General features: G+C 61.4%; 1 protein-coding gene across 1 annotated transcript in view; it reads left to right on the top strand.

The window, feature by feature from the left end:
- The window catches only part of LOC137373269 (probable voltage-dependent R-type calcium channel subunit alpha-1E), a 1,486,297-nt gene that overhangs the window by 531,293 nt on the left and 928,639 nt on the right, over positions 1-26,365 (top strand). Inside the window, exon 3 of the mRNA XM_068038118.1 lies at positions 7,812-7,917. Within this exon, the coding sequence (XP_067894219.1) occupies positions 7,812-7,917 (106 nt within the window). The remainder of the gene's footprint in view (positions 1-7,811; positions 7,918-26,365) is intronic.

The raw sequence follows: 26,365 nt of genomic DNA, 5'->3' as shown, positions 1-26,365 counted from the left end.
GGGTGCCTGTCTCTCGATGTAGTGTTATCATACAGAGGTATATGTATCTTGGGAGTGCTATAAGACAGGGGTAAATGTCTCTGGAGGGAGTGCTATAACACATGCCTCTGGAAAGAGTGCTATAATACAAGGGTACCTGTCTGTTGAGGGTGTGCTATCTTCTTCTTCTTTTTTGGCCTCCTTGTCTCGGGAGACAATGGGTAAGCGCCTGGAGGTGGTCAGTGGAGCAGCGCCTGGAGTGGCTCTGGATGGTGTGCTATAATACAAGGGTACATATATCTAGGGAGTGCTCTTACACAAGGGTACATTTCTCTGGAGGGTGTGCAAAAGTTCAAGGGTATGTGTCTCCGTACTGAGTGTTATAATCCAAGAGTAAATGTCACTGGAGGGAGAGCAATAATACACAAGGGTATGTGTCTCCGTATTGAGTGTTATAATCCAAGAGTAAATGTCACTGGAGGGAGAGCAATAATACACAAGGGTATGTGTCTCTGGATGGAGTGCTATAATACCAGGGGACATGTCTCTGTAGAGAGTGCTATAATACAAGAGTAAATCTCACTGCAGGGAAAGCAAAAAGACAATTGTACATGTCTCAGGAGGGAGTGTTATTATAGAGGGGAACATGTCTCTGGATGGAATATTATAATACAAGGGTACCTGTCTCTGGAGGGATTGCGATAGCACAAGGGTAGATGTCGAAATATGGAATGCGATAATACAAGGGAAGGAGTCTCTGGAGGCAGTGCTAAAATGCAAAGATACCTGTCTTTGGAGGGAGTCCTATAAAACAAGGGTATCTTTCTCTCGAGGGACTGCAATAACACATGGATACATGTCTCAAGGGGGACTGCTATAATATAAAGATATGCGTCTCTGGAGGGAGTGCTATAATACAAGGTGACATTTCCCTGAGGGAATGCTATTTTTTTTTTTAGAATTAGAACATTACAGCGCAGTACAGGCCCTTCGGCCCTCGATGTTGCGCCGACCTGTGAAACCATCTGACCTACACTATTCCATTTTCATCCATATGTCTATCCAATGACCACTTAAATGCCCTTAAAGTTGGCGAGTCTACTACTGTTTCAGGCAGAGCGTTCCACACCCCTACTACTCTCTGAGTAAAGAAACTACCTCTAACATCTGTCCTATATCTATCACCCCTCAACTTAAAGCTATGTCCCCTTGTGTTTGCCATCACCATCCGAGGAAAAAGACTCTCACTATCCACCCTATCTAACCCTCTGATTATCTTATATGTCTCTATTAAGTCAGCTCTCCTCCTCCTTCTCTCCAACGAAAACAACAAGTCCCTCAGCCTTTCCTCGTAAGACCTTCCCTCCATATCAGGCAACATCCTAGTAAATCTCCTCTGCACCCTTTCCATAGCTTCCACATCCTTCCTATAATGCGGTGACCAGAACTGCACGCAATACTCCAGGTGCGGTCTCACCAGAGTTTTGTACAGCTGCAGCATGACCTCGTGGCTCTGAAACTCAATCCCCCTACTAATAAAAGCTAACACACCATATGCCTTCTTAACAGCCCTATTAAACTGGGTAGCAACCTTCAGGGATTTATGCACCTGGACACCAAGATCTCTCTGTTCATCTACACTACCAAGAATCTTCCCATTAGCCCAGTACTCTGCATTCCTGTTACTCCTTCCAAAGTGAATCACCTCGCACTTTTCCGCATTAAACTCCATTTGCCATCTCTCAGCCCAGCTCTGCAGCCTATCGATGTCCCTCTGAACCCTACAACGTCCTTCGGCACTATCCACAACTCCACCGACCTTAGTGTCATCCGCAAATTTACTAACCCACCCTTCTACACCCTCTTCCAGGTCATTTATAAAAATGACAAACAGCAGTGGCCCCAAAACAGATCCTTGCGGTACACCACTAGTAACTAAACTCCAGGATGAACATTTGCCATCAACCACCACCCTCTGTCTTCTTTCAAGGGTACGTGTCTCTGGAGGTCGTGCTATAATACAAGGGTACCTGTCTCTGGGGGTAGTGCTATAATACAAGGGTACGTGTCTCTGGAGGTAGTGCTATAATACAAGGGTACCTGTCTCTGGAGGTAGTGCTATAATACAAGGGTACCTGTCTCTGGAGATGGTGCTATAATACAAGGGTACCTGTCTCTGGAGGTAGTGCTATAATACAGGGGTACGTGTCTCTGGAGGAGTGCTATAATACAAGGGTACGTGTCTCTGGAGGTAGTGCTATAATACAAGGGTACCTGTCTCTGGAGGTAGTGCTATAATACAGGGGTACGTGTCTCTGGAGGTAGTGCTATAATACAAGGGTACGTGTCTCTGGAGGTAGTGCTATAATACAAGGGTACGTGTCTCTGGAGGTAGTGCTATAATACAAGGGTACCTGTCTCTGGAGGTAGTGCTATAATACAGGGGTACGTGTCTCTGGAGGTAGTGCTATAATACAAGGGTACGTGTCTCTGGAGGTAGTGCTATAATACAAGGGTACCTGTCTCTGGAGGGAGTGCTATAATACAAGGGTACCTGTCTCTGGAGGGAGTGCTATAATACAAGGGTACATGTCTCTGGAGGGAGTGTTATAATACAAGGGTACCTGTCTCTGGAGGGAGTGTTATAATACAAGGGTACCTGTCTCTGGAGGGAGTGTTATAATACAAGGGTACATGTCTCTGGAGGGAGTGTTATAATGCAAGGGTACTTGTCTCTGGAGGGAGTGCGATAACAAAAACTTACATGTCTCTGAGTCTCTGCCATCATATAAGTGTACAGGTCTCGAGAGGGAGTGCTATAATACAAGGGTACATGTCTCTGGAGGGAGTGTTATAATGCAAGGGTACTTGTCTCTGGAGGGAGTGCGATAACAAAATCGTACATGTCTCTGAGGCTGTGCCATCATATAAGTGTACAAGTCTCGAGAGGGAGTGCTATAATACAAGGGTACATGTCTCTGGAGGGAGTGTTATAATGCAAGGGTACTTGTCTCTGGAGGGAGTGCGATAACAAAATCTTACATGTCTCTGAGGCTGTGCCATCATATAAGTGTACAAGTCTCGAGAGGGAGTGCTATAATACAAGGGTACATGTCTCTGGATGGAGTGCTATCATGCAAAGGTACCTGTCTCTGGCGGGAGTGCAATAATACAAGAGAAAATGTCACTAGAGGTAGAGCAATAATACAAGGGTACATGTCTCTGGAGGGAGTGTTCTAATATAAGAGAATGTGTCTGTGGGTGCGTGATATAATATAAGGGTAGGTGTCTCTGGAGGGAGTGCGATAATACAAGGGTACATGTCTCTCGGGTGAGTGCTATAGCACAACTGTACGTTTCTCTCGAGGGAATGCTATAATACAAAGCTATCTGTCTCTGAAGGGACTGCTATAACACAAGCGTGCATGTCTCTAGAGGGTGTGCTGTAATACAAGGGTATGTGTCTTTGGAATGGGAGAAATAATACAAGGGTAGGTGTCTGTGGAGCGACTGCCATAATACAAGGGTACATGTCTCTCGAGGGAGTGCTATAACACAACTCTACGTTTCTCTCGAGGGAGTGCTATAATACAAAGAATAGTACAGCACAGGAACAGGCCATTCGGCCCTCCAAGCCTGCGCCGATCTTGATGCCTGCCGAACCTAACACCTTCTGCACTTCCGGGGCCCATATCCCTCTATTCCCTTCCGATTCATATATTTGTCAAGATGTCTCTTAAACGTCGCTATCGTATCTGCTTCCACCACCTCCCCCGGCAGCAAGTTCCAGGCACTCACCACCCTCTGTGTAAAAAAACTTGCCTCGCACATCCCCTCTAAACTTTGCCCCTCGCACCTTAAACCTATGTCCCCTAGTAACTGACTCTTCCACCCTGGGAAAAAGCTTCTGACTATCCACTCTGTCCATGCCGCTCATAACTTTGTAAACCTCTATCATGTCGCCCCTCCACCTCCGTCGTTCCAGTGAAAACAATTCGAGTTTTTCCAACCTCTCCTCATAGCTGATACCCTCCAGACCAGGCAACATCCTGGTAAATCTCTTCTGTACCCTCTCCAAAGCCTCCACGTCCTTCTGGTATTGTGGCGACCAGAATTGTACGCAATATTCTAAGTGTGGCCTAACTAAGGTTCTGTACAGCTGCAACATGACTTGCCAATTTTTATACTCTATGCCCTGACCGATGAAGGCAAGCATGCCGTATGCCTTCTTGACTAACTTATCCACCTGCGTTGCCTCTTTCAGTGACCTGTGGACCTGTACGCCCAGATCTCTCTGCCTGTCAATACTCCTAAGGGTTCTGCCATTTACTGTATACCTCCCACCTGTATTCGATCTTCCAAAATGCATTACCTCACATTTGTCCGGATTAAACTCCATCTGCCATTTCTCAGTCCAAGTCTCCAACCGATCTATATCCTGCTGTATCCTCTGACAATCCTCATCATTATCCGCAACTCCACCAACATTTGTGTCGTCCGCAAACTTACTAATCAGACCAGTTCATTTTCCTCCAAATCATTTATATATACTACAAACAGCAAAGGTCCCAGCACTGATCCCTGCGGAACACCACTCGTCACATCCCTCCATTCAGAACAGCACCCTTCCACTGATACCCTCTGTCTTCTGTGACAGAGCCAGTTCTGTATCCATCTTGCCAGCTCACCTCTGATCCCGTGTGACTTCACCTTTTGCACCAGTCTGCCATGCGGGACCTTGTCAAAGGCTTTACTAAAGTCCAAATAGACAACATCCACCACCCTTCCCTCATCAATCATCTTCGTCACTTCCTCAAAAAACTCAATCAAGTTAGTAGGACACGACCTCCCCTTCACAAAACCATGCTGCCTCTCGCTAATAAGTTTGTTTGTTTCCAAATGGGAGTAAATCCTGTCCCGAAGAATCCTCTCTAATAGTTTCCCTTCCACTGACGTAAGCCTCACCGGCCTATAATTTCCTGGATTATCCTTACCACCCTTCTTAAACAAACATTGGCTATTCTCCAGTCCTCTGGGACCTCACCTGTAGCCAATGAGGATGCAAAGATTTCTGTCAAGGCCCCAGCAATTTCTTCCCTTGCCTCCCTCAGTATTCTAGGGTAGATCCCATCAGGCCCTGGGGACTTATCTACCGTAATGCTTTGCAAGACACCCAATACCTCCTCCTTTTTGATAATGAGATGACTGAGACTATCTGCACTCCCTTCCCTCGGCTCATCATGCACCAAGTCCTTCTCCTTGGTGAATACTGATGCAAAGTACTCATTTAGCACCTCACCCATTTCCTCTGGCTCCATGCATAGATTCCCATCTCTGTCCTTGAGTGGGCCAACCCTTTCCCTGGTTACCCTCTTGCTCTTTATATATGTATAAAAAGCCTTGGGATTTTCTTTAATCCTGTTTGCCAATAACTTTTCATGACCCCTTTTAGCCCTCCTAACTCCTTGCTTCAGTTCCTTCCTACTGTCTTCAAGTGCTTCATCTGTTCCAAGCCTTCCAGCCCTTACAAATGCTTCCTTTTTCTTTTTGACTGGGCTCACAATATCCCGTGTTATCCAAGCTTCCCGAAACTTGCCAAACTTGTCTTTCTTCCTCACAGGAACATGCTGGTCCTGGATTCTAATCTATCTGTCTCTGGAGGGACTGCTTTCACACAAGCATGCATTTCTCTGGAGGGAGTGCTGGAATACAACGCTATATGTCTCTGGAGGGTGTGCTTTAATACAAGTGTAATTGTCTCTGGAGGGAGTGCTATAATAGAAGAGTAAATATCACTGGAGGGAGAGCAATAATACAAGGTTATCTGTCTCTGGAGGGAGTGTTATAATACAGGGGGATGTGTCTGTGGAGTGGTGATATAATACAAGGGTAGATTGTCTCTGGAGGGAGTGATATAATACAGGGGTACATGTCTTTGGAGAAGGTGCTATCATACAAGAGTATATGTCACAGCAGGGAATGCTATAATGCAAGGGTACATGTCTCGAGAGGGTGTGCTATAATACAAGGCTATGTGTCTCTGGAGTAACAGAAAAAATACAAGGGCATGTGTCTCTGGCGGGAATGCTATAATACAAGGTTACATGTCTCCAGAGGGAATGTTATAATATAAGGGTATGTGTCTGTGGAGGGGTGATATAATACATGAGTACATGTCTCTGGAGGGAGTGCTGTAATACAAAGGTATACATATCAAGGGAGTGCTATCATACAAGGGTCCATGTCTCTGGAGGGAGTGCATTATCACAAGGGTACATGTCTCTAGAGGGAGTTCTATAATACATGGATATCTGTCTCTGGAGGGAGTGCTATATCACAAGGGTACCTGTCTCTGGACGGAGTGCTATAATATAAGGCTTCTTGTCTCTGGAGGGAGTGCTATAATACAGGGTGCATGTCTCTGGATGGAATGCTCTTATACAAGGGTACATGTCCCTGTAGGGAGTGCTATAATCCAAGGGTACGTGTTATCTGGACGGAGTGCTATAATACAAGGGGTTCTCTGGAGATAGTACCATGTTAAAGGGTATGTGCCCCTTCAATGATTTTCTTCAGCAAGGGTAGAGCTCTCTGGAGGAAGTCCTATAATGCAAGGATACGTGTCTCTAGAGGGTGTGCTTTAACAGAAGGTGTGTGCTTCTGCAGGTTATTTTTCGATGCAACTGTATGCATCTCTAGAGTAATTGCTATAATACATGGCTACGTGTTTCTGAAGTGAGTACTATGATACAAGTGTACGTGTCTCTGTAAGGAGTTTTACCATTCCGGGGAATGTGTCTGTAGAGGGAGTGCTATAATTCACGGATACCTCTCTGCAATGAGTATAATAATACAAGCGTACCTGACTCTGTAGGGGGTTCTATCATACAAGGGTACGTGTCTCTGAAAGGTGTGTTATAATACAAAGATCATTGTCTCTGTGGTCACCACTGTAATACATGTGTCCGTGTCTCTGGATTGACTGCTATTCATCTGGCTGACCATCCAGTCTAGTATTGAGGGAGTTCTGCACTGTTGGTTGTGCTGTCTTTCGAGTGAGATGTTAAAACACTGCCCCTTCTGCCCTGTAAAGTGGGTGTAAATGTTCACCAGCACCATTTTGGAGAATTGCTGAGGTGCTACCCATGGTGTAAAATATAAACTGAAAATGCTGGAAATACTCAGCAGGTCTGGCGGCATCTGTCAAGAGAGAAGTGCGGTTAACGGTTCCCATTGATGACCCTTCATCAGAACTACTGAGTTTTTCCAACAATTTCTGTTTTAATTTCAGATTTGCAGCATCTGCAGCATTTTGCTTTTGAATTAGTAATCCATGGTGTCCCAGCCAATATTTATCCCTTAATCAACATCACAAAAACAGATGATCTGATCACTATCTTATTGTGGTTTGCAGGTGCTTGCTGTGCCCAAAATGGTTGCTGTGTTTCCTACCTTACACCGGTAACTACACTTCAAAAGTACTTCATTGGCTGTAAAGTACTTTGAAACATCTGGTGAAAAGTGATATATAATTGCAAGTTTTTTATTAACCTACCTTTTCTGTGAGTTCTATAATACAATGGTACTTTTCTCTGGAAGGAGTGCTGAAATACATGATTACTTATGTCTGGAGGGAGTGGTATATTACAAGGCTGCATGTCTCTGGAAGGATTGTATGCCTTGCAACAATAGAGAGACTGAGGGAGTAGACGTGGAGCAGTTTGTGCAGTGGGTATCTCTGGCACAGTGCCTGGGTTTGGAAATTTTGGCTCACTGAAAGTCACTGTGTGTCTCTTTGCAATGGCATATCCAGTTTTCCTTAACCCTTTCACTCCATTCGAATACATGATTTTGGCGACCATTATCGCCAACTGCGTCGTATTGGCCCTGGAGCAGCACCTACCGAATGGAGACAAGACACCCATGGCCAGAAGTCTGGTGAGTCAGGATCTGCGGGGGTTGAATGAGGATCTGGGGTGTGGGTGAGAACCTTGCGATGAGGAGCTGGGCACATGGGACTTGTGGGTGGGTCTGTAGCATGGGGTATTGGGTGATGATCTGCGGTTATTGGGTCAGGAGCTGTGAGTTGGGTGAGGAGTTGGGGAGTGGGAGGAACTTGGAGGTTTATTAGAAGCTGGGTGGGTGAATAACTGGGGAGCTGAGGAGCTGGGCGGGTGAGGAGTAGGGGGTGTGGTGAGGAACTGGGGAGGTGGGGAGCTGGGAGGGGATGAGGAGGTGGGAGGGGGTGATGAGGTACGAGGGGGTGATGAGGTGCGAGGGGTTGAGGAGCTGGGAGGGTGAGGAGGTGGGAGGGGGTGAGGAGCTGGAGGGTGAGGAGGTGGGAGGGGGTGAGGAGGTGGGGGTTGAGGAGCTGGGAGGGGGTGAGGAGGTGGGGGTTGAGGAGCTGGGAGGGGTGAGGAGGTGGGACGTGTTTAGGAGCTGTGGGGGTGAGGAGGTGGGAGGGGGTGAGGAGCTGGGAGGGGGTGAGAAGCTGGGGGGGTGAGGAGGTGGGAGGGGTTGTGGAGCTGGGAGGGGGTGAGGAGGTGGGAGGGGTTGAGGAGCTGAGAGGGGATGAGGAGCTGGGAGTGGGTGAGGAGGTGGGAGGAGGTGAGGAGCTTGGGGGGTGAGGAGGTGGGAGGGGGTGAGGAGCTGGGGGGGTGAGGAGGTGGGAGGGGTTGCGGAGCTGGGAGGGGGTGAGGAGGTGGGAGGGGTTGAGGAGCTGGGAGGGGATGAGGAGCTGGGAGTGGGTGAGGAGGTGGGAGGAGGTGAGGAGCTGGGGGGGTGAGGAGGTGGGAGGGGTTGAGGAGCTGGGGGGTGAGGAGGTGGGAGGGGTTGAGGAGCTGAGAGGGGGTGAGGAGCTGGAAGGGGTTGAGGAGGTGGGAGGGGTTGAGGAGCTGGGGGGTGGGGAGCTGGGAGGGGGTGAGGAGCTGGGGGGTGAGGAGGTGGGAGGTGTTGAGGGGCTGGGAGGGGGTGAGGATGTGCGAGGGGGTGAGGAGCTGGGAGGGGGTGAGGAGGTAGGAGGTGGGAGTGGTTGTCGAGCTGGGAGGGGTTGACGAGCAGGGAGCGGGTGAGGAGCTGGGAGTGGTGAGGAGCTGGGGGGGGTGAGGAGGTGGGAGGTGTTGAGGAGCTGGGAGGGGTTGAGGAGCTGGGAGGGGTGAGGAGGTGGGACGGGTTTAGGAGCTGGGGGGGTGAGGAGGTGGGAGGGGGTGAGGAGATGGAAGGGGGTGAGGAGGTGGGAGGGGTTGAGGAGCTGGGGGGGTGAGGAGGTGGGAGGGGTTGCGGAGCTGGGAGGGGTTGAGGAGCTGGGAGGGGTTGAGGAGCTGGGAGGGGTTGAGGAGCTGGGAGGGGATGAGGAGGTGGGAGGGGGTGAGGAGGTGGGGGTTGAGGAGCTGGGAGGGGTGAGGAGGTGAGACGGGTTTAGGAGCTGGGGGGGTGAGGAGGTGGGAGGGGGTGAGGAGCTGGGAGTGGGTGAGGAGGTGGGAGGGAGTGTGGAGCTGGGGGGGTGAGGAGGTGGGAGGGGTTGCGGAGCTGGGAGGGGGTGAGGACGTGGGAGGGGTTGAGGAGCTGGGAGGGGATGAGGAGCTGGGAGGGGATGAGGAGCTGGGAGTGGGTGAGGAGGTGGGAGGGGGTGAGGAGGTGTGGAGTTGGGGGGGTGAGGAGCTGGAAGGGGGTGAGGAGGTGGGGGGGGATGAGGAGGTGGGGGGGTGAGGAGGTGGGAGGGGTTGAGGAGCTGGTGGGGTGAGGAGGTGGGAGGGGGTGAGGAGCTGGGGGGGGACGAGGTGGGAGGGGCTGCGGAGCTGGGAGGGGTTGAGGAGGTGGGAGGGGTTGAGGAGCTGGGAGTGGGTGAGGAGGTGGGAGGGGGTGAGGAGGTGGGAGGGGGTGAGGAGGTGGGAGGGGTTGAGGAGGTGGGAGGGGTTGACGAGCTGGGAGGGGGTGCGGAGGTGGGGGGTGTGAGGAGCTGGGAGGGGTTGAGGAGCTGGGCACAGAGGAGCTGGGAGGGGGTGAGGAGGTGGGGGGGGATGAGGAGGTGGGGGGGGATGAGGAGGTGGGAGGGGGTGAGGAGGTTGGAGGGGGTGAGGAGCTGCGAGGGGGTGAGGAGCTGGGAGGGGGTGAGGAGGTGGGAGGAGTTGAGGACCTGGGAGGGTGAGGAGGTGGGAGGGATTGAGGAGCTGGGAGGAGGTGAGGAGGTGGGAAGGGTTGAGGAGCTGGGAGGTTGAGGAGCTGGGAGGGGGTGAGGAGGTGGGAGGGGTTGAGGAGCTGGGAGGGGGTAAGGAGGTGGGGGAGTGAGGAGCTGGGAGGTTGAGGAGCTGGGAGGGGGTGAGGAGGTGGGGGAGTGAGGAGCTGGGGGGTGGGGCGCGAGGAGGGGGTGAGGTGGTGGGACTGTGTGAGGAGCTGGGAGGGGGTGAGGAGGTGTGAGGAGAGAGGAGGTCGGAGGGTGTGAGGAGGTGGGAGGGGTTGAGGAGCTGAGAGGGTGTGAGGAGGTGGGAGGGGTTGAGGAGCTGGGAGGGGTTGAGGAGCTGGGAGGGGGTGAGTAGGTGGGAGGGTGAGGAGGTGGGAGGGGTTGAGGAGCTGGGGGGGTGAGGAGGTGGGAGGGGTTGAGGAGCTGGGGGGGTGAGGAGGTGGGAGGGGTTGAGGAGCTGGGGGGGTGAGGAGGTGGGAGGGGTTGCGGAGCTGGAAGGGGAGGACGTGGGAGGGGTTGAGGAGCTGGGAGGGGATGAGGCGCTGGGGGGGTGAGGAGGTGGGAGGGGTTGAGGAGCTGGGGGGGTGAGGAGGTGGGAGGGGGTGAGGAGCTGGGGGGGTGAGGAGGTGGGAGGGGTTGCGGAGCTGGGAGGGGTTGAGGAGGTGGGAGGTGTTGAGGGGCTGGGAGGGGGTGAGGATGTGGGAGTGGGTGAGATGGTGGGACGGGGTGAGGAGCTGGGAGGCGGTGAGGGCGTGAGGGAGTGAGGAGCTGGGGGGTGGGGAGCTGGGAGGGGGTGAGGAGGTGGGGGGGTGAGGAGCTGGGAGGGGTTGACGAGCTGGGAGCGGGTGAGGAGCTGGGAGTGGTGAGGTGCTGGGGGGGGAGAGGAGGTGGGAGGGGTTGACGAGCTGGGAGGGGTTGACGAGCTGGGAGCGGGTGAGGAGCTGGGGGGGTTGAGGAGGTGGGAGGGGTTGAGGTGCTGGCAGGGGGTGAGGAGGTGGGGGTTGAGGAGCTGGGAGGGGTGAGGAGGTGGGACGGGTTTAGGAGCTGGGGGGGTGAGGAGGTGGGAGGGGTTGCGGAGCTGGGAGGGGGTGAGGAGCTGGGAGTTTGTGAGGAGGTGGGAGGGGGTGAGGAGCTGGGGGTGGGTGAGGAGGTGGGAGGAGTTGCGGAGCTGGGAGGGGGTGTGGAGGTGGGAGTGGGTGAGGAGGTGGGAGGAGGTGAGGAGCTGTGGGGGTGAGGAGCTGGGAGGGGGTCAGGAGGTGGGGGGGTTGAGGAGCTGGGGGGTTGAGGAGCTGGGGGGTGAGGGGGTGAGGAGCTGGGGGGTGAGGAGGTGGGAGGGGTTGCGGAGCTGGGTGTGGGTGAGGAGGTGGGAGCGGGTGAGGAGGTGGGAGGGGGTGAGGAGCTGGGGGGTGAGGAGGTGGGAGGGGCTGCGGAGCTGGTAGGGGGTGAGGAGGTGGGAGGGGTTGAGGAGCTGGGAGTGGGTGAGGAGGTGGGGGGTGTGAGGAGCTGGGAGGGGTTGAGGAGCTGGGCGGAGAGGAGCTGGGAAGGGGTGAGGAGGTGGGGGGGGATGAGGAGGTGGGGGGGGATGAGGAGGTGGGGGGGGATGAGGAGCTGGGAGGGGATGAGGAGCTGGGAGGGGATGAGGAGCTGGGAGGGGGTGAGGAGCTGGGAGGGGGTGAGGAGCTGGGCGGAGAGGAGCTGGGAAGGGGTGAGGAGCTGGGAGGGGATGAGGAGCTGGGAGGGGATGAGGAGCTGGGAGGGGATGAGGAGCTGGGAGGGGATGAGGAGCTGGGAGGGGATGAGGAGCTGGGAGGGGGTGAGGAGCTGGGAGGGGGTGAGGAGCTGCGAGGGGGTGAGGAGCTGGGAGGGGTTGAGTAGCTGGGAGGGGTTGAGGAGCTGGGTGGGGGTGAGGTGCTGTGAGGGGTTGAGGAGCTGGGAGGGGGTGAGGAGCTGGGAGGGGTTGAGGAGCTGGGGGGAGAAGAACTGGGAGGGGGTGAGGAGGTGGGAGGAGTTGAGGACCTGGGAGGGTGAGGAGGTGGGAGGGATTGAGGAGCTGGGAGGAGGTGAGGAGGTGGGAGGAGTTGAGGACCTGGGAGGGTGAGGAGGTGGGAGGGAATGAGGAGCTGGGAGGAGGTGAGGAAGTGGGAAGGGTTGAGGAGCTGGGAGGTTGAGGAGCTGGGAGGGGGTGAGGAGGTGGGAGGGGTTGAGGAGCTGGGAGGGGGTAAGGAGGTGGGGGAGTGAGGAGCTGGGTGGTGGGGCGCTAGGAGGGGGTGTGGTGGTGGGACTGTGTGAGGAGCTGGGAGGGGGTGAGGAGGTGTGAGGAGGTGAGGAGGTCGGAGGGTGTGAGGAGGTCGGAGGGTGTGAGGAGGTGGGAGGGGTTGAGGAGCTGGGAAGGGGTGAGGAGGTGGGAGGGGGTGAGGAGGTGGGAGGGGTTGAGGAGCTGGGAGGGGTTGAGGAGGTGGGAGGGGTTGCGGAGCTGGAAGGGGAGGACGTGGGAGGGGTTGAGGAGGTGGGAGGGGTTGAGGAGCTGGGGGGGTGAGGAGGTGGGAGGGGGTGAGGAGCTGGGAGGTTGAGGAGCAGGGAGGGGGAGAGGAGGTGGGAGGGGTTGACGAGCTGGGAGCGGGTGAGGAGCTGGGAGTGGTGAGGTGCTGGGGGGGGAGTGGAGGTGGGAGGGGTTGACGAGCTGGGAGGGGTTGACGAGCTGGGAGCGTGCGAGGAGCTGGGAGTGGTGAGGTGCTGGGGGGGGAGAGGAGGTGGGAGGGGTTGACGAGCTGGGAGGGGTTGACGAGCTGGGAGCGGGTGAGGAGCTGGGATTGGTGAGGAGCTGGGGGGGTTGAGGAGGTGGGAGGGGTTGAGGTGCTGGCAGGGGGTGAGGAGGTGGGGGTTGAGGAGCTGGGAGGGGTGAGGAGGTGGGACGGGTTTAGGAGCTGGGGGGGTGAGGAGGTGGGAGGGGGTGAGGAGCTGGGAGTTGGTGGGAGGGGGTGAGGAGCTGGGGGTGGGTGAGGAGGTGGGAGGAGTTGCGGAGCTGGGAGGGGGTGTGGAGGTGGGAGGGGGTGAGGAGGTGGGAGGAGGTGAGGATCTGTGGGGGTGAGGAGCTGGGAGGGTGTCAGGAGGTGGGGGGGTTGAGGAGCTGGGGGGTTGAGGAGCTGGGGGGTGAGGAGGTGGGAGGGGGTGAGGAGCTGGGGGGTGAGGAGGTGGGAGGGGTTGCGGAGCTGGGAGGGGGTGAGGTGGTGGGAGCGGGTGAGGAGGTGGGAGGGGGTGAGGAGCTGGGGGGTGAGGAGGTGGGAGGGGTTGCGGAGCTGGTAGGGGGTGAGGAGGTGGGAGGGGTTGAGGAGCTGGGAGTGGGTGAGGAGGTGGGGGGTGTGAGGGGCTGGGAGGGGTTGAGGAGCTGGGAGCGGGTGAGGAGCTGGGGGGAGAGTAGCTGGGAGGGGGTGAGGAGGTGGGAGGAGTTGAGGAGCTGGGAGGGGGTGAGGAGGTGGGAGGGGTTGAGGAGCTGGGAGGAGGTGGGAGGGGTTGAGGAGCTGGGAGGTTCAGGAGCTGGGAGGGGGTGAGGAGGTGGGAGGGGTTGAGGAGCTGGGAGGGGGTGAGGAGGTGTGAGGAGGTGAGGAGCTGGGAGGGGATGAGGAGGTCGGAGGGTGTGAGGAGGTGGGAGGGTGTGAGGAGATGGGAGGGGTTGAAGAGCTCGGAGGGGGTGAGAAGCTGGGAGGGGGTGAGGAGGTGGGAGGGGTTGAGGAGCTGGGAGGGGTTGAGGAGCTGGGAGGGTGAAAGGAGGTGGGAGGGTGTGAGGAGGTGGGAGGGGTTGAGGAGCTGGGAGGGGGTGAGGAGTTGAGAGGGGTTGAGGAGCTGGAAGGGGAGGATGTGGGAGGGGGTGAGGAGCTGGAAGGGGTTGAGGAGCTGGGAGGGGCTGAGGAGCTGGGGGGTGGGGAGCTGGGAGGGGGTGAGGAGCTGGGGGGTGAGGAGGTGGGAGGGGTTGAGGAGCTGGGAGGGGTTGAGGAGCTGGGAGGAGGTGAGGAGCTGGGAGGGGTTGACGAGCTGGGAGGGGTTGAATAGCTGGGAGGGGTTGAGGAGCTGGGGGGAGAAGAGCTGGGAGGGGTGAGGAGGTGGGACGGGTTTAGGAGCTGGGGGGTTGCGGAGCTGGGAGGGGTTGCGGAGCTGGGAGGGGGTGAGGAGCTGGGAGGGGGTGAGGAGGTGGGAGGGGGTGAGGAGCTGGGGGTGGGTGAGGAGGTGGGAGGGGTTGCGGACCTGGGAGGGAGTGAGGAGGTGGGAGGAGGTGAGGAGCTGGGGGGTGAGGACGTGGGAGGGGGTGAGGAGCTGGGGGGTGAGGAGGTGGGAGGGGTTGAGGAGCTGGGAGGGGTTGAGGAGCTAGGAGGGGGTGAGGAGCTGGGAGGGGGTGAGGAGCTGGGAGGGGTTGAGGACCTGGGAGGGTGAGGAGGTGGGAGGGATTGAGGAGCTGGGAGGAGGTGAGGAGGTGGGAAGGGTTGAGGAGCTGGGAGGTTGAGGAGCTGGGAGGGGGTGAGGAGGTGGGAGGGGTTGAGGAGCTGGGAGGGGTTGAGGAGCTGGGAGGGGTTGAGGAGCTGGGAGGGGTTGACGAGCTGGGAGCGGGTGAGGAGTTGGGAGTGGTGAGGTGCTGGGGGGGGAGAGGAGGTGGGAGGGGTTGACGAGCTGGGAGGGGTTGAGGGCGTGGGGGAGTGAGGAGCTGGGGGGTGGGGAGCTGGGAGGGGGTGAGGAGGTGGGGGGGTGAGGAGCTGGGAGGGGTTGACGAGCTGGGAGCGGGTGAGGAGCTGGGAGTGGTGAGGTGCTGGGGGGGAGAGGAGGTGGGAGGGGTTGACGAGCTGGGAGGGGTTGACGAGCTGGGAGCGGGTGAGGAGCTGGGATTGGTGAGGAGCTGGGGGGGTTGAGGAGGTGGGAGGGGTTGAGGTGCTGGCAGGGGGTGAGGAGGTGGGGGTTGAGGAGCTGGGAGGGGTGAGGAGGTGGGACGGGTTTAGGAGCTGGGGGGGGTGAGGAGGTGGGAGGGGTTGCGGAGCTGGGAGGGGGTGAGGAGCTGGGAGTTGGTGAGGAGGTGGGAGGGGGTGAGGAGCTGGGGGTGGGTGAGGAGGTGGGAGGAGTTGCGGAGCTGGGAGGGGGTGTGGAGTTGGGAGTGGGTGAGGAGGTGGGAGGAGGTGAGGAGCTGTGGGGGTGAGGAGCTGGGAGGGGGTCAGGAGGTGGGGGGGTTGAGGAGCAGGGGGGTTGAGGAGCTGGGGGGTGAGGAGGTGGGAGGGGGTGAGGAGCTGGGGGGTGAGGAGGTGGGAGGGGTTGCGGAGCTGGGAGTGGGTGAGGAGGTGGGAGCGGGTGAGGAGGTGGGAGGGGGTGAGGAGCTGGGGGGTGAGGAGGTGGGAGGGGTTGCGGAGCTGGTAGGGGGTGAGGAGGTGGGAGGGGTTGAGGAGCTGGGAGTGGGTGAGGAGGTGGGGTGTGTGAGGAGCTGGGAGGGGTTGAGGAGCTGGGCGGAGAGGAGCTGGGGGGGGGATGAGGAGCTGGGAGGGGATGAGGAGCTGGGAGGGGATGAGGAGCTGGGAGGGGGTGAGGAGCTGGGAGGGGGTGAGGAACTGGGAGGGGTTGAGGAGCTGGGAGGGGGTTGAGGAGCTGGGAGGGGGTGAGGTGCTGTGAGGGGTTGAGGAGCTGGGAGGGGGTGAGGAGCTGGGAGGGGTTGAGGAGCTGGGGGGAGAAGAACTGGGAGGGGGTGAGGAGGTGGGAGGAGTTGAGGACCTGGGAGGGTGAGGAGGTGGGAGGGATTGAGGAGCTGGGAGGAGGTGAGGAGGTGGGAGGAGTTGAGGACCTGGGAGGGTGAGGAGGTGGGAGGGAATGAGGAGCTGGGAGGAGGTGAGGAAGTGGGAAGGGTTGAGGAGCTGGGAGGTTGAGGATCTGGGAGGGGGTGAGGAGGTGGGAGGGGTTGAGGAGCTGGGAGGGGGTAAGGAGGTGGGGGAGTGAGGAGCTGGGTGGTGGGGCGCTAGGAGGGGGTGTGGTGGTGGGACTGTGTGAGGAGCTGGGAGGGGGTGAGGAGGTCGGAGGGTGTGAGGAGGTCGGAGGGTGTGAGGAGGTGGGAGAGGTTGAGGAGCTGGGAAGGGGTGAGGAGGTGGGAGGGGGTGAGGAGGTGGGAGGGGTTGAGGAGCTGGGAGGGGTTGAGGAGGTGGGAGGGGTTGCGGAGCTGGAAGGGGAGGACGTGGGAGGGGTTGAGGAGCTGGGAGGGGATGAGGCGCTGGGGGGGTGAGGAGGTGGGAGGGGTTGAGGAGCTGGGGGGGTGAGGAGGTGGGAGGGGGTGAGGAGCTGGGAGGTTGAGGAGCTGGGAGGTTGAGGAGCTGGGAGGGGGAGAGGAGGTGGGAGGGGTTGACGAGCTGGGAGCGGGTGAGGAGCTGGGAGTGGTGAGGTGCTGGGGGGGGAGTGGAGGTGGGAGGGGTTGACGAGCTGGGAGGGGTTGACGAGCTGGGAGCGGGCGAGGAGCTGGGAGTGGTGAGGTGCTGGGGGGGGAGAGGAGGTGGGAGGGGTTGACGAGCTGGGAGGGGTTGACGAGCTGGGCGCGGGTGAGGAGCTGGGATTGGTGAGGAGCTGGGGGGGTTGAGGAGGTGGGAGGGGTTGAGGTGCTGGCAGGGGGTGAGGAGGTGGGGGTTGAGGAGCTGGGAGGGGTGAGGAGGTGGGACGGGTTTAGGAGCTGGGGGGGGGTGAGGAGGTGGGAGGGGTTGCGGAGCTGGGAGGGGGTGAGGAGCTGGGAGTTGGTGAGGAGGTGGGAGGGGGTGAGGAGCTGGGGGTGGGTGAGGAGGTGGGAGGAGTTGCGGAGCTGGGAGGGGGTGTGGAGGTGGGAGTGGGTGAGGAGGTGGGAGGAGGTGAGGAGCTGTGGGGGTGAGGAGCTGGGAGGGGGTCAGGAGGTGGGGGGGTTGAGGAGCTGGGGGGTTGAGGAGCTGGGGGGTGAGGAGGTGGGAGGGGGTGAGGAGCTGGGGGGTGAGGAGGTGGGAGGGGTTGCGGAGCTGGGAGTGGGTGAGGAGGTGGGAGCGGGTGAGGAGCTGGGGGGTGAGGAGGTGGGAGGGGTTGCGGAGCTGGTAGGGGGTGAGGAGGTGGGAGGGGTTGAGGAGCTGGGAGTGGGTGAGGAGGTGGGGGTGTGAGGAGCTGGGGGGGGTTGAGGAGCTGGGCGGAGAGGAGCTGGGGGGGGATGAGGAGCTGGGAGGGGATGAGGAGCTGGGAGGGGATGAGGAGCTGGGAGGGGGTGAGGAACTGCGAGGGGGTGAGGAGCTGGGAGGGGTTGAGGAGCTGGGAGGGGTTGAGGAGCTGGGAGGGGGTGAGGTGCTGTGAGGGGTTGAGGAGCTGGGAGGGGGTGAGGAGCTGGGAGGGGGTGAGGAGCTGGGAGGGGTTGAGGAGCTGGGGGGAGAAGAACTGGGAGGGGGTGAGGAGGTGGGAGGAGTTGAGGACCTGGGAGGGTGACGAGGTGGGAGGGATTGAGGAGCTGGGAGGAGGTGAGGAGGTGGGAGGAGTTGAGGACCTGGGAGGGTGAGGAGGTGGGAGGGAATGAGGAGCTGGGAGGAGGTGAGGAAGTGGGAAGGGTGAGGAGCTGGGAGGTTGAGGAGCTGGGAGGGGGTGAGGAGGTGGGAGGGGTTGAGGAGCTGGGAGGGGGTAAGGAGGTGGGGGAGTGAGGAGCTGGGTGGTGGGGCGCTAGGAGGGGGTGTGGTGGTGGGACTGTGTGAGGAGCTGGGAGGGGGTGAGGAGGTGTGAGGAGGTCGGAGGGTGTGAGGAGGTGGGAGGGGTTGAGGAGCTGGGAAGGGGTGAGGAGGTGGGAGGGGGTGAGGAGGTGGGAGGGGTTGAGGAGCTGGGAGGGGTTGAGGAGCTGGGAGGGGTTGCGGAGCTGGAAGGGGAGGACGTGGGAGGGGTTGAGGAGCTGGGAGGGGATGAGGCGCTGGGGGGGTGAGGAGGTGGGAGGGGGTGAGGAGCTGGGAGGTTGAGGAGCTGGGAGGGGGAGAGGAGGTGGGAGGGGTTGACGAGCTGGGAGCGGGTGAGGAGCTGGGAGTGGTGAGGTGCTGGGGGGGGAGTGGAGGTGGGAGGGGTTGACGAGCTGGGAGGGGTTGACGAGCTGGGAGCGGGCGAGGAGCTGGGAGTGGTGAGGTGCTGGGGGGGGAGAGGAGGTGGGAGGGGTTGACGAGCTGGGAGGGGTTGACGAGCTGGGAGCGGGTGAGGAGCTGGGATTGGTGAGGAGCTGGGGGGGTTGAGGAGGTGGGAGGGGTTGAGGTGCTGGCAGGGGGTGAGGAGGTGGGGGTTGAGGAGCTGGGAGGGGTGAGGAGGTGGGACGGGTTTAGGAGCTGGGGGGGTGAGGAGGTGGGAGGGGTTGCGGAGCTGGGAGGGGGTGGGGAGCTGGGAGTTGGTGAGGAGGTGGGAGGGGGTGAGGAGCTGGGGGTGGGTGAGGAGGTGGGAGGAGTTGCGGAGCTGGGAGGGGGTGTGGAGGTGGGAGTGGGTGAGGAGGTTGGAGGAGGTGAGGAGCTGTGGGGGTGAGGAGCTGGGAGGGGGTCAGGAGGTGGGGGGGTTGAGGAGCTGGGGGGTGAGGAGGTGGGAGGGGGTGAGGAGGTGGGAGGGGTTGCGGAGCTGGGAGGGGGTGAGGAGGTGGGAGCGGGTGAGGAGGTGGGAGGGGGTGAGGAGCTGGGGGGTGAGAAGGTGGGAGGGGTTGCGGAGCTGGTAGGGGGTGAGGAGGTGGGAGGGGTTGAGGAGCTGGGAGTGGGTGAGGAGGTGGGGGGTGTGAGGAGCTGGGAGGGGTTGAGGAGCTGGGAGCGGGTGAGGAGCTGGGGGGAGAGTAGCTGGGAGGGGGTGAGGAGGTGGGAGGAGTTGAGGAGCTGGGAGGGGGTGAGGACGTGGGAGGGGTTGAGGAGCTGGGAGGAGGTGGGAGGGGTTGAGGAGCTGGGAGGTTGAGGAGCTGGGAGGGGGTGAGGAGGTGGGAGGGGTTGAGGAGGTGGGAGGGGTTGAGGAGCTGGGAGGGGGTGAGGAGGTGTGAGGAGGTGAGGAGCTGGGAGGGGATGAGGAGGTTGGAGGGTGTGAGGAGGTGGGAGGGTGTGAGGAGATGGGAGGGGTTGAAGAGCTCGGAGGGGGTGAGAAGCTGGGAGGGGGTGAGGAGGTGGGAGGGGTTGAGGAGGTGGGAGGGGTTGAGGAGCTGGGAGGGGTTGAGGAGCTGGGAGCGGTTGAGGAGCTGGGAGGGTGAAAGGAGGTGGGAGGGTGTGAGGAGGTGGGAGGGGTTGAGGAGCTGGGAGGGGGTGAGGAGTTGAGAGGGGTTGAGGAGCTGGAAGGGGAGGATGTGGGAGGGGGTGAGGAGCTGGAAGGGGTTGAGGAGCTGGGAGGGGCTGAGGAGCTGGGGGGTGGGGAGCTGGGAGGGGGTGAGGAGGTGGGAGGGGGTGAGGAGCTGGGGGGTGAGGAGGTGGGAGGGGTTGAGGAGCTGGGAGGGGTTGAGGAGGTGGGAGGGGTTGCGGAGCTGGAAGGGGAGGACGTGGGAGGGGTTGAGGAGCTGGGAGGGGATGAGGCGCTGGGGGGGTGAGGAGGTGGGAGGGGTTGAGGAGCTGGGGGGGTGAGGAGGTGGGAGGGGGTGAGGAGCTGGGAGGTTGAGGAGCTGGGAGGGGGAGAGGAGGTGGGAGGGGTTGATGAGCTGGGAGCGGGTGAGGAGCTGGGAGTGGTGAGGTGCTGGGGGGGGAGTGGAGGTGGGAGGGGTTGACGAGCTGGGAGGGGTTGACGAGCTGGGAGCGGGCGAGGAGCTGGGAGTGGTGAGGTGCTGGGGGGGGAGAGGAGGTGGGAGGGGTTGACGAGCTGGGAGGGGTTGACGAGCTGGGAGCGGGTGAGGAGCTGGGATTGGTGAGGAGCTGGGGGGGTTGAGGAGGTGGGAGGGGTTGAGGTGCTGGCAGGGGGTGAGGAGGTGGGGGTTGAGGAGCTGGGAGGGGTGAGGAGGTGGGACGGGTTTAGGAGCTGGGGGGGTGAGGAGGTGGGAGGGGTTGCGGAGCTGGGAGGGGGTGAGGAGCTGGGAGTTGGTGAGGAGGTGGGAGGGGGTGAGGAGCTGGGGGTGGGTGAGGAGGTGGGAGGAGTTGCGGAGCTGGGAGGGGATGTGGAGGTGGGAGTGGGTGAGGAGGTGGGAGGAGGTGAGGAGCTGTGGGGGTGAGGAGCTGGGAGGGGGTCAGGAGGTGGGGGGGGTTGAGGAGCTGGGGGGTGAGGAGGTGAGAGGGGGTGAGGAGCTGGGGGGTGAGGAGGTGGGAGGGGTTGCGGAGCTGGGAGGGGGTGAGGAGGTGGGAGCGGGTGAGGAGGTGGGAGGGGGTGAGGAGCTGGGGGGTGAGGAGGTGGGAGGGGTTGCGGAGCTGGTAGGGGGTGAGGAGGTGGGAGGGGTTGAGGAGCTGGGAGTGGGTGAGGAGGTGGGGGGTGTGAGGAGCTGGGAGGGGTTGAGGAGCTGGGAGCGGGTGAGGAGCTGGGGGGAGAGTAGCTGGGAGGGGGTGAGGAGGTGGGAGGAGTTGAGGAGCTGGGAGGGGGTGAGGAGGTGGGAGGGGTTGAGGAGCTGGGAGGAGGTGGGAGGGGTTGAGGAGCTGGGAGGTTGAGGAGCTGGGAGGGGGTGAGGAGGTGGGAGGGGTTGAGGAGCTGGGAGGGGGTGAGGAGGTGGGGCAGTGAGGAGCTGGGAGGGGGTGGGGAGGGGATGAGGAGGTCGGAGGGTGTGAGGAGGTGGGAGGGTGTGAGGAGATGGGAGGGGTTGAAGAGCTCGGAGGGGGTGAGAAGCTGGGAGGGGGTGAGGAGGTGGGAGGGGTTGAGGAGCTGGGAGGTGTTGAGGAGCTGGGAGGGTGAAAGGAGGTGGGAGGGTGTGAGGAGGTGGGAGGGGTTGAGGAGCTGGGAGGGGGTGAGGAGTTGAGAGGGGTTGAGGAGCTGGAAGGGGAGGGTGTGGGAGGGGGTGAGGAGCTGGAAGGGGTTGAGGAGCTGGGAGGGGCTGAGGAACTGGGGGGTGGGGAGCTGGGAGGGGGTGGGGAGCTGGGAGGGGGTGAGGAGGTGGGAGGGGGTGAGGAGCTGGGGGGTGAGGAGGTGGGAGGGGTTGAGGAGCTGGGAGGGGTTGAGGAGCTGGGAGGGGGTGAGGAGCTGGGAGGAGTTGACGAGCTGGGAGGGGTTGAATAGCTGGGAGGGGTTGAGGAGCTGGGGGGAGAAGAGCTGGGAGGGGTGAGGAGGTGGGACGGGTTTAGGAGCTGGGGGGGTGATGAGGTGGGAGGGGTTGCGGAGCTGGGAGGGGGTGAGGAGCTGGGAGGTGGTGAGGAGCTGGGAGGGGGTGAGGAGCTGGGGGTGGGTGAGGAGGTGGGAGGGGTTGCGGACCTGGGAGGGAGTGAGGAGGTGGGAGGAGGTGAGGAGCTGGGGGGTGAGGACGTGGGAGGGGGTGAGGAGCTGGGAGTGGGTGAGGAGGTGGGGGGTGTGAGGAGCTGGGAGGGGTTGAGGAGCTGGGAGCGGGTGAGGAGGTGGGGGGTGTGAGGAGCTGGGAGGGGTTGAGGAGCTGGGAGCGGGTGAGGAGCTGGGGGGAGAGTAGCTGGGAGGGGGTGAGGAGGTGGGAGGAGTTGAGGAGCTGGGAGGGGGTGAGGAGGTGGGAGGGGTTGAGGAGCTGGGAGGAGGTGGGAGGGGTTGAGGAGCTGGGAGGTTGAGGAGCTGGGAGGGGGTGAGGAGGTGGGAGGGGTTGAGGAGCTGGGAGGGGGTGAGGAGGTGGGGCAGTGAGGAGCTGGGAGGGGGTGAGGAGCTGTGAGGAGGTGAGGAGCTGGGAGGGGATGAGGAGGTCGGAGGGTGTGAGGAGGTGGGAGGGTGTGAGGAGATGGGAGGGGTTGAAGAGCTCGGAGGGGGTGAGAAGCTGGGAGGGGGTGAGGAGGTGGGAGGGGTTGAGGAGCTGGGAGGGGTTGAGGAGCTGGGAGGGTGAAAGGAGGTGGGAGGGTGTGAGGAGGTGGGAGGGGTTGAGGAGCTGGGAGGGGGTGAGGAGTTGAGAGGGGTTGAGGAGCTGGAAGGGGAGGATGTGGGAGGGGGTGAGGAGCTGGAAGGGGTTGAGGAGCTGGGAGGGGCTGAGGAGCTGGGGGGTGGGAGGCTGGGAGGGGGTGAGGAGGTGGGAGGGGGTGAGGAGCTGGGGGGTGAGGAGGTGGGAGGGGTTGAGGAGCTGGGAGGGGTTGAGGAGCTGGGAGGGGGTGAGGAGCTGGGAGGGGTTGACGAGCTGGGAGGGGTTGAATAGCTGGGAGGGGTTGAGGAGCTGGGGGGAGAAGAGCTGGGAGGGGTGAGGAGGTGGGACGGGTTTAGGAGCTGGGGGGGTGATGAGGTGGGAGGGGTTGCGGAGCTGGGAGGGGGTGAGGAGGTGGGAGGGGGTGAGGAGCTGGGGGTGGGTGAGGAGGTGGGAGGGGTTGCGGACCTGGGAGGGAGTGAGGAGGTGGTAGTAGGTGAGGAGCTGGGGGGTGAGGACGTGGGAGGGGGTGAGGAGCTGGGGGGTGAGGAGGTGGGAGGGGTTGAGGAGCTGGGAGGGGTTGAGGAGCTAGGAGGGGGTGAGGAGCTGGGAGGGCTGGACGAGCTGGGAGGGGGTGACGAGCTGGGAGGGGGTGACGAGCTGGGAGGGGGTGACGAGCTGGGAGGGGTTGAGGAGCTGGGGGGAGAAGAGCTGGGAGGGGGTAAGGAGGTGGGAGGAGTTGAGGACCTGGGAGGGTGAGGAGGTGGGAGGGGTTGAGGAGCTGGGAGGGGGTGAGGAGCTGGGAGGGGTTGAGGAGCTGGGGATGGGTGAGGAGCTGGGAGGGGTTGCGGAGCTGGGAGGGGGTGAGGAGGTGGGAGGAGTTGAGGACCTGGGAGGGTGAGGAGCTGGGAGGGGTTGAGGAGGTGGGAGGGGTTGAGGAGCTGGGAGGGGGTGAGGAGCTGGGGGGAGGGTAGCTGGGAGGGGCTGAGGAGGTGGGAGGGGTTGAGGAGCTGGGAGGGGGTGAGGAGGTGTGAGGAGGTGAGGAGCTGGGAGGGGATGAGGAGGTTGGAGGGTGTGAGGAGGTGGGAGGGTGTGAGGAGATGGGAGGGGTTGAAGAGCTCGGAGGGGGTGAGAAGCTGGGAGGGGGTGAGGAGGTGGGAGGGGTTGAGGAGCTGGGAGGGGTTGAGGAGCTGGGAGCGGTTGAGGAGCTGGGAGGGTGAAAGGAGGTGGGAGGGTGTGAGGAGGTGGGAGGGGTTGTGGAGCTGGGAGGGGGTGAGGAGTTGAGAGGGGTTGAGGTGCTGGAAGGGGAGGATGTGGGAGGGGGTGAGGAGCTGGAAGGGGTTGAGGAGCTGGGAGGGGCTGAGGAGCTGGGGGGTGGGGAGCTGGGAGGGGGTGAGGAGCTGGGGGGTGAGGAGGTGGGAGGGGTTGAGGAGCTGGGAGGGGTTGAGGAGGTGGGAGGGGTTGCGGAGCTGGAAGGGGAGGACGTGGGAGGGGTTGAGGAGCTGGGAGGGGATGAGGCGCTGGGGGGGTGAGGAGGTGGGAGGGGTTGAGGAGCTGGGGGGGTGAGGAGGTGGGAGGGGGTGAGGAGCTGGGAGGTTGAGGAGCTGGGAGGGGGAGAGGAGGTGGGAGGGGTTGACGAGCTGGGAGCGGGTGTGGAGCTGGGAGTGGTGAGGTGCTGGGGGGGGAGTGGAGGTGGGAGGGGTTGACGAGCTGGGAGGGGTTGACGAGCTGGGAGCGGGCGAGGAGCTGGGAGTGGTGAGGTGCTGGGGGGGGAGAGGAGGTGGGAGGGGTTGACGAGCTGGGAGGGGTTGACGAGCTGGGAGCGGGTGAGGAGCTGGGATTGGTGAGGAGCTGGGGGGGTTGAGGAGGTGGGAGGGGTTGAGGTGCTGGCAGGGGGTGAGGAGGTGGGGGTTGAGGAGCTGGGAGGGGTGAGGAGGTGGGACGGGTTTAGGAGCTGGGGGGGTGAGGAGGTGGGAGGGGTTGCGGAGCTGGGAGGGGGTGAGGAGCTGGGAGTTGGTGAGGAGGTGGGAGGGGGTGAGGAGCTGGGGGTGGGTGAGGAGGTGGGAGGAGTTGCGGAGCTGGGAGGGGGTGTGGAGGTGGGAGTGGGTGAGGAGGTGGGAGGAGGTGAGGAGCTGTGGGGGTGAGGAGCTGGGAGGGGGTCAGGAGGTGGGGGGGGTTGAGGAGCTGGGGGGTGAGGAGGTGGGAGGGGGTGAGGAGCTGGGGGGTGAGGAGGTGGGAGGGGTTGCGGAGCTGGGAGGGGGTGAGGAGGTGGGAGCGGGTGAGGAGGTGGGAGGGGGTGAGGAGCTGGGGGGTGAGGAGGTGGGAGGGGTTGCGGAGCTGGTAGGGGGTGAGGAGGTGGGAGGGGTTGAGGAGCTGGGAGTGGGTGAGGAGGTGGGGGGTGTGAGGAGCTGGGAGGGGTTGAGGAGCTGGGAGCGGGTGAGGAGCTGGGGGGAGAGTAGCTGGGAGGGGGTGAGGAGGTGGGAGGAGTTGAGGAGCTGGGAGGGGGTGAGGAGGTGGGAGGGGTTGAGGAGCTGGGAGGAGGTGGGAGGGGTTGAGGAGCTGGGAGGTTGAGGAGCTGGGAGGGGGTGAGGAGGTGGGAGGGGTTGAGGAGCTGGGAGGGGGTGAGGAGGTGGGGCAGTGAGGAGCTGGGAGGGGGTGAGGAGGTGTGAGGAGGTGAGGAGCTGGGAGGGGATGAGGAGGTCGGAGGGTGTGAGGAGGTGGGAGGGTGTGAGGAGATGGGAGGGGTTGAAGAGCTCGGAGGGGGTGAGAAGCTGGGAGGGGGTGAGGAGGTGGGAGGGGTTGAGGAGCTGGGAGGGGTTGAGGAGCTGGGAGGGTGAAAGGAGGTGGGAGGGTGTGAGGAGGTGGGAGGGGTTGAGGAGCTGGGAGGGGGTGAGGAGTTGAGAGGGGTTGAGGAGCTGGAAGGGGAGGATGTGGGAGGGGGTGAGGAGCTGGAAGGGGTTGAGGAGCTGGGAGGGGCTGAGGAACTGGGGGGTGGGGAGCTGGGAGGGGGTGAGGAGGTGGGAGGGGGTGAGGAGCTGGGGGGTGAGGAGGTGGGAGGGGTTGAGGAGCTGGGAGGGGTTGAGGAGCTGGGAGGGGGTGAGGAGCTGGGAGGGGTTGACGAGCTGGGAGGGGTTGAATAGCTGGGAGGGGTTGAGGAGCTGGGGGGAGAAGAGCTGGGAGGGGTGAGGAGGTGGGACGGGTTTAGGAGCTGGGGGGGTGATGAGGTGGGAGGGGTTGCGGAGCTGGGAGGGGGTGAGGAGCTGGGAGGTGGTGAGGAGCTGGGAGGGGGTGAGGAGCTGGGGGTGGGTGAGGAGGTGGGAGGGGTTGCGGACCTGGGAGGGAGTGAGGAGGTGGGAGGAGGTGAGGAGCTGGGGGGTGAGGACGTGGGAGGGGGTGAGGAGCTGGGAGTGGGTGAGGAGGTGGGGGGTGTGAGGAGCTGGGAGGGGTTGAGGAGCTGGGAGCGGGTGAGGAGGTGGGGGGTGTGAGGAGCTGGGAGGGGTTGAGGAGCTGGGAGCGGGTGAGGAGCTGGGGGGAGAGTAGCTGGGAGGGGGTGAGGAGGTGGGAGGAGTTGAGGAGCTGGGAGGGGGTGAGGAGGTGGGAGGGGTTGAGGAGCTGGGAGGAGGTGGGAGGGGTTGAGGAGCTGGGAGGTTGAGGAGCTGGGAGGGGGTGAGGAGGTGGGAGGGGTTGAGGAGCTGGGAGGGGGTGAGGAGGTGGGGCAGTGAGGAGCTGGGAGAGGGTGAGGAGCTGTGAGGAGGTGAGGAGCTGGGAGGGGATGAGGAGGTCGGAGGGTGTGAGGAGGTGGGAGGGTGTGAGGAGATGGGAGGGGTTGAAGAGCTCGGAGGGGGTGAGAAGCTGGGAGGGGGTGAGGAGGTGGGAGGGGTTGAGGAGCTGGGAGGGGTTGAGGAGCTGGGAGGGTGAAAGGAGGTGGGAGGGTGTGAGGAGGTGGGAGGGGTTGAGGAGCTGGGAGGGGGTGAGGAGTTGAGAGGGGTTGAGGAGCTGGAAGGGGAGGATGTGGGAGGGGGTGAGGAGCTGGAAGGGGTTGAGGAGCTGGGAGGGGCTGAGGAGCTGGGGGGTGGGGAGCTGGGAGGGGGTGAGGAGGTGGGAGGGGGTGAGGAGCTGGGGGGTGAGGAGGTGGGAGGGGTTGAGGAGCTGGGAGGGGTTGAGGAGCTGGGAGGGGGTGAGGAGCTGGGAGGGGTTGACGAGCTGGGAGGGGTTGAATAGCTGGGAGGGGTTGAGGAGCTGGGGGGAGAAGAGCTGGGAGGGGTGAGGAGGTGGGACGGGTTTAGGAG

Source organism: Heterodontus francisci, chromosome 8 (assembly GCF_036365525.1).
Source record: "Heterodontus francisci isolate sHetFra1 chromosome 8, sHetFra1.hap1, whole genome shotgun sequence".
Taxonomy (NCBI): domain Eukaryota; kingdom Metazoa; phylum Chordata; class Chondrichthyes; order Heterodontiformes; family Heterodontidae; genus Heterodontus; species Heterodontus francisci.
The sequence above is the reverse complement of the archived record's forward strand: the minus strand, read 5'-3'. Positions and strand labels throughout refer to the sequence as shown.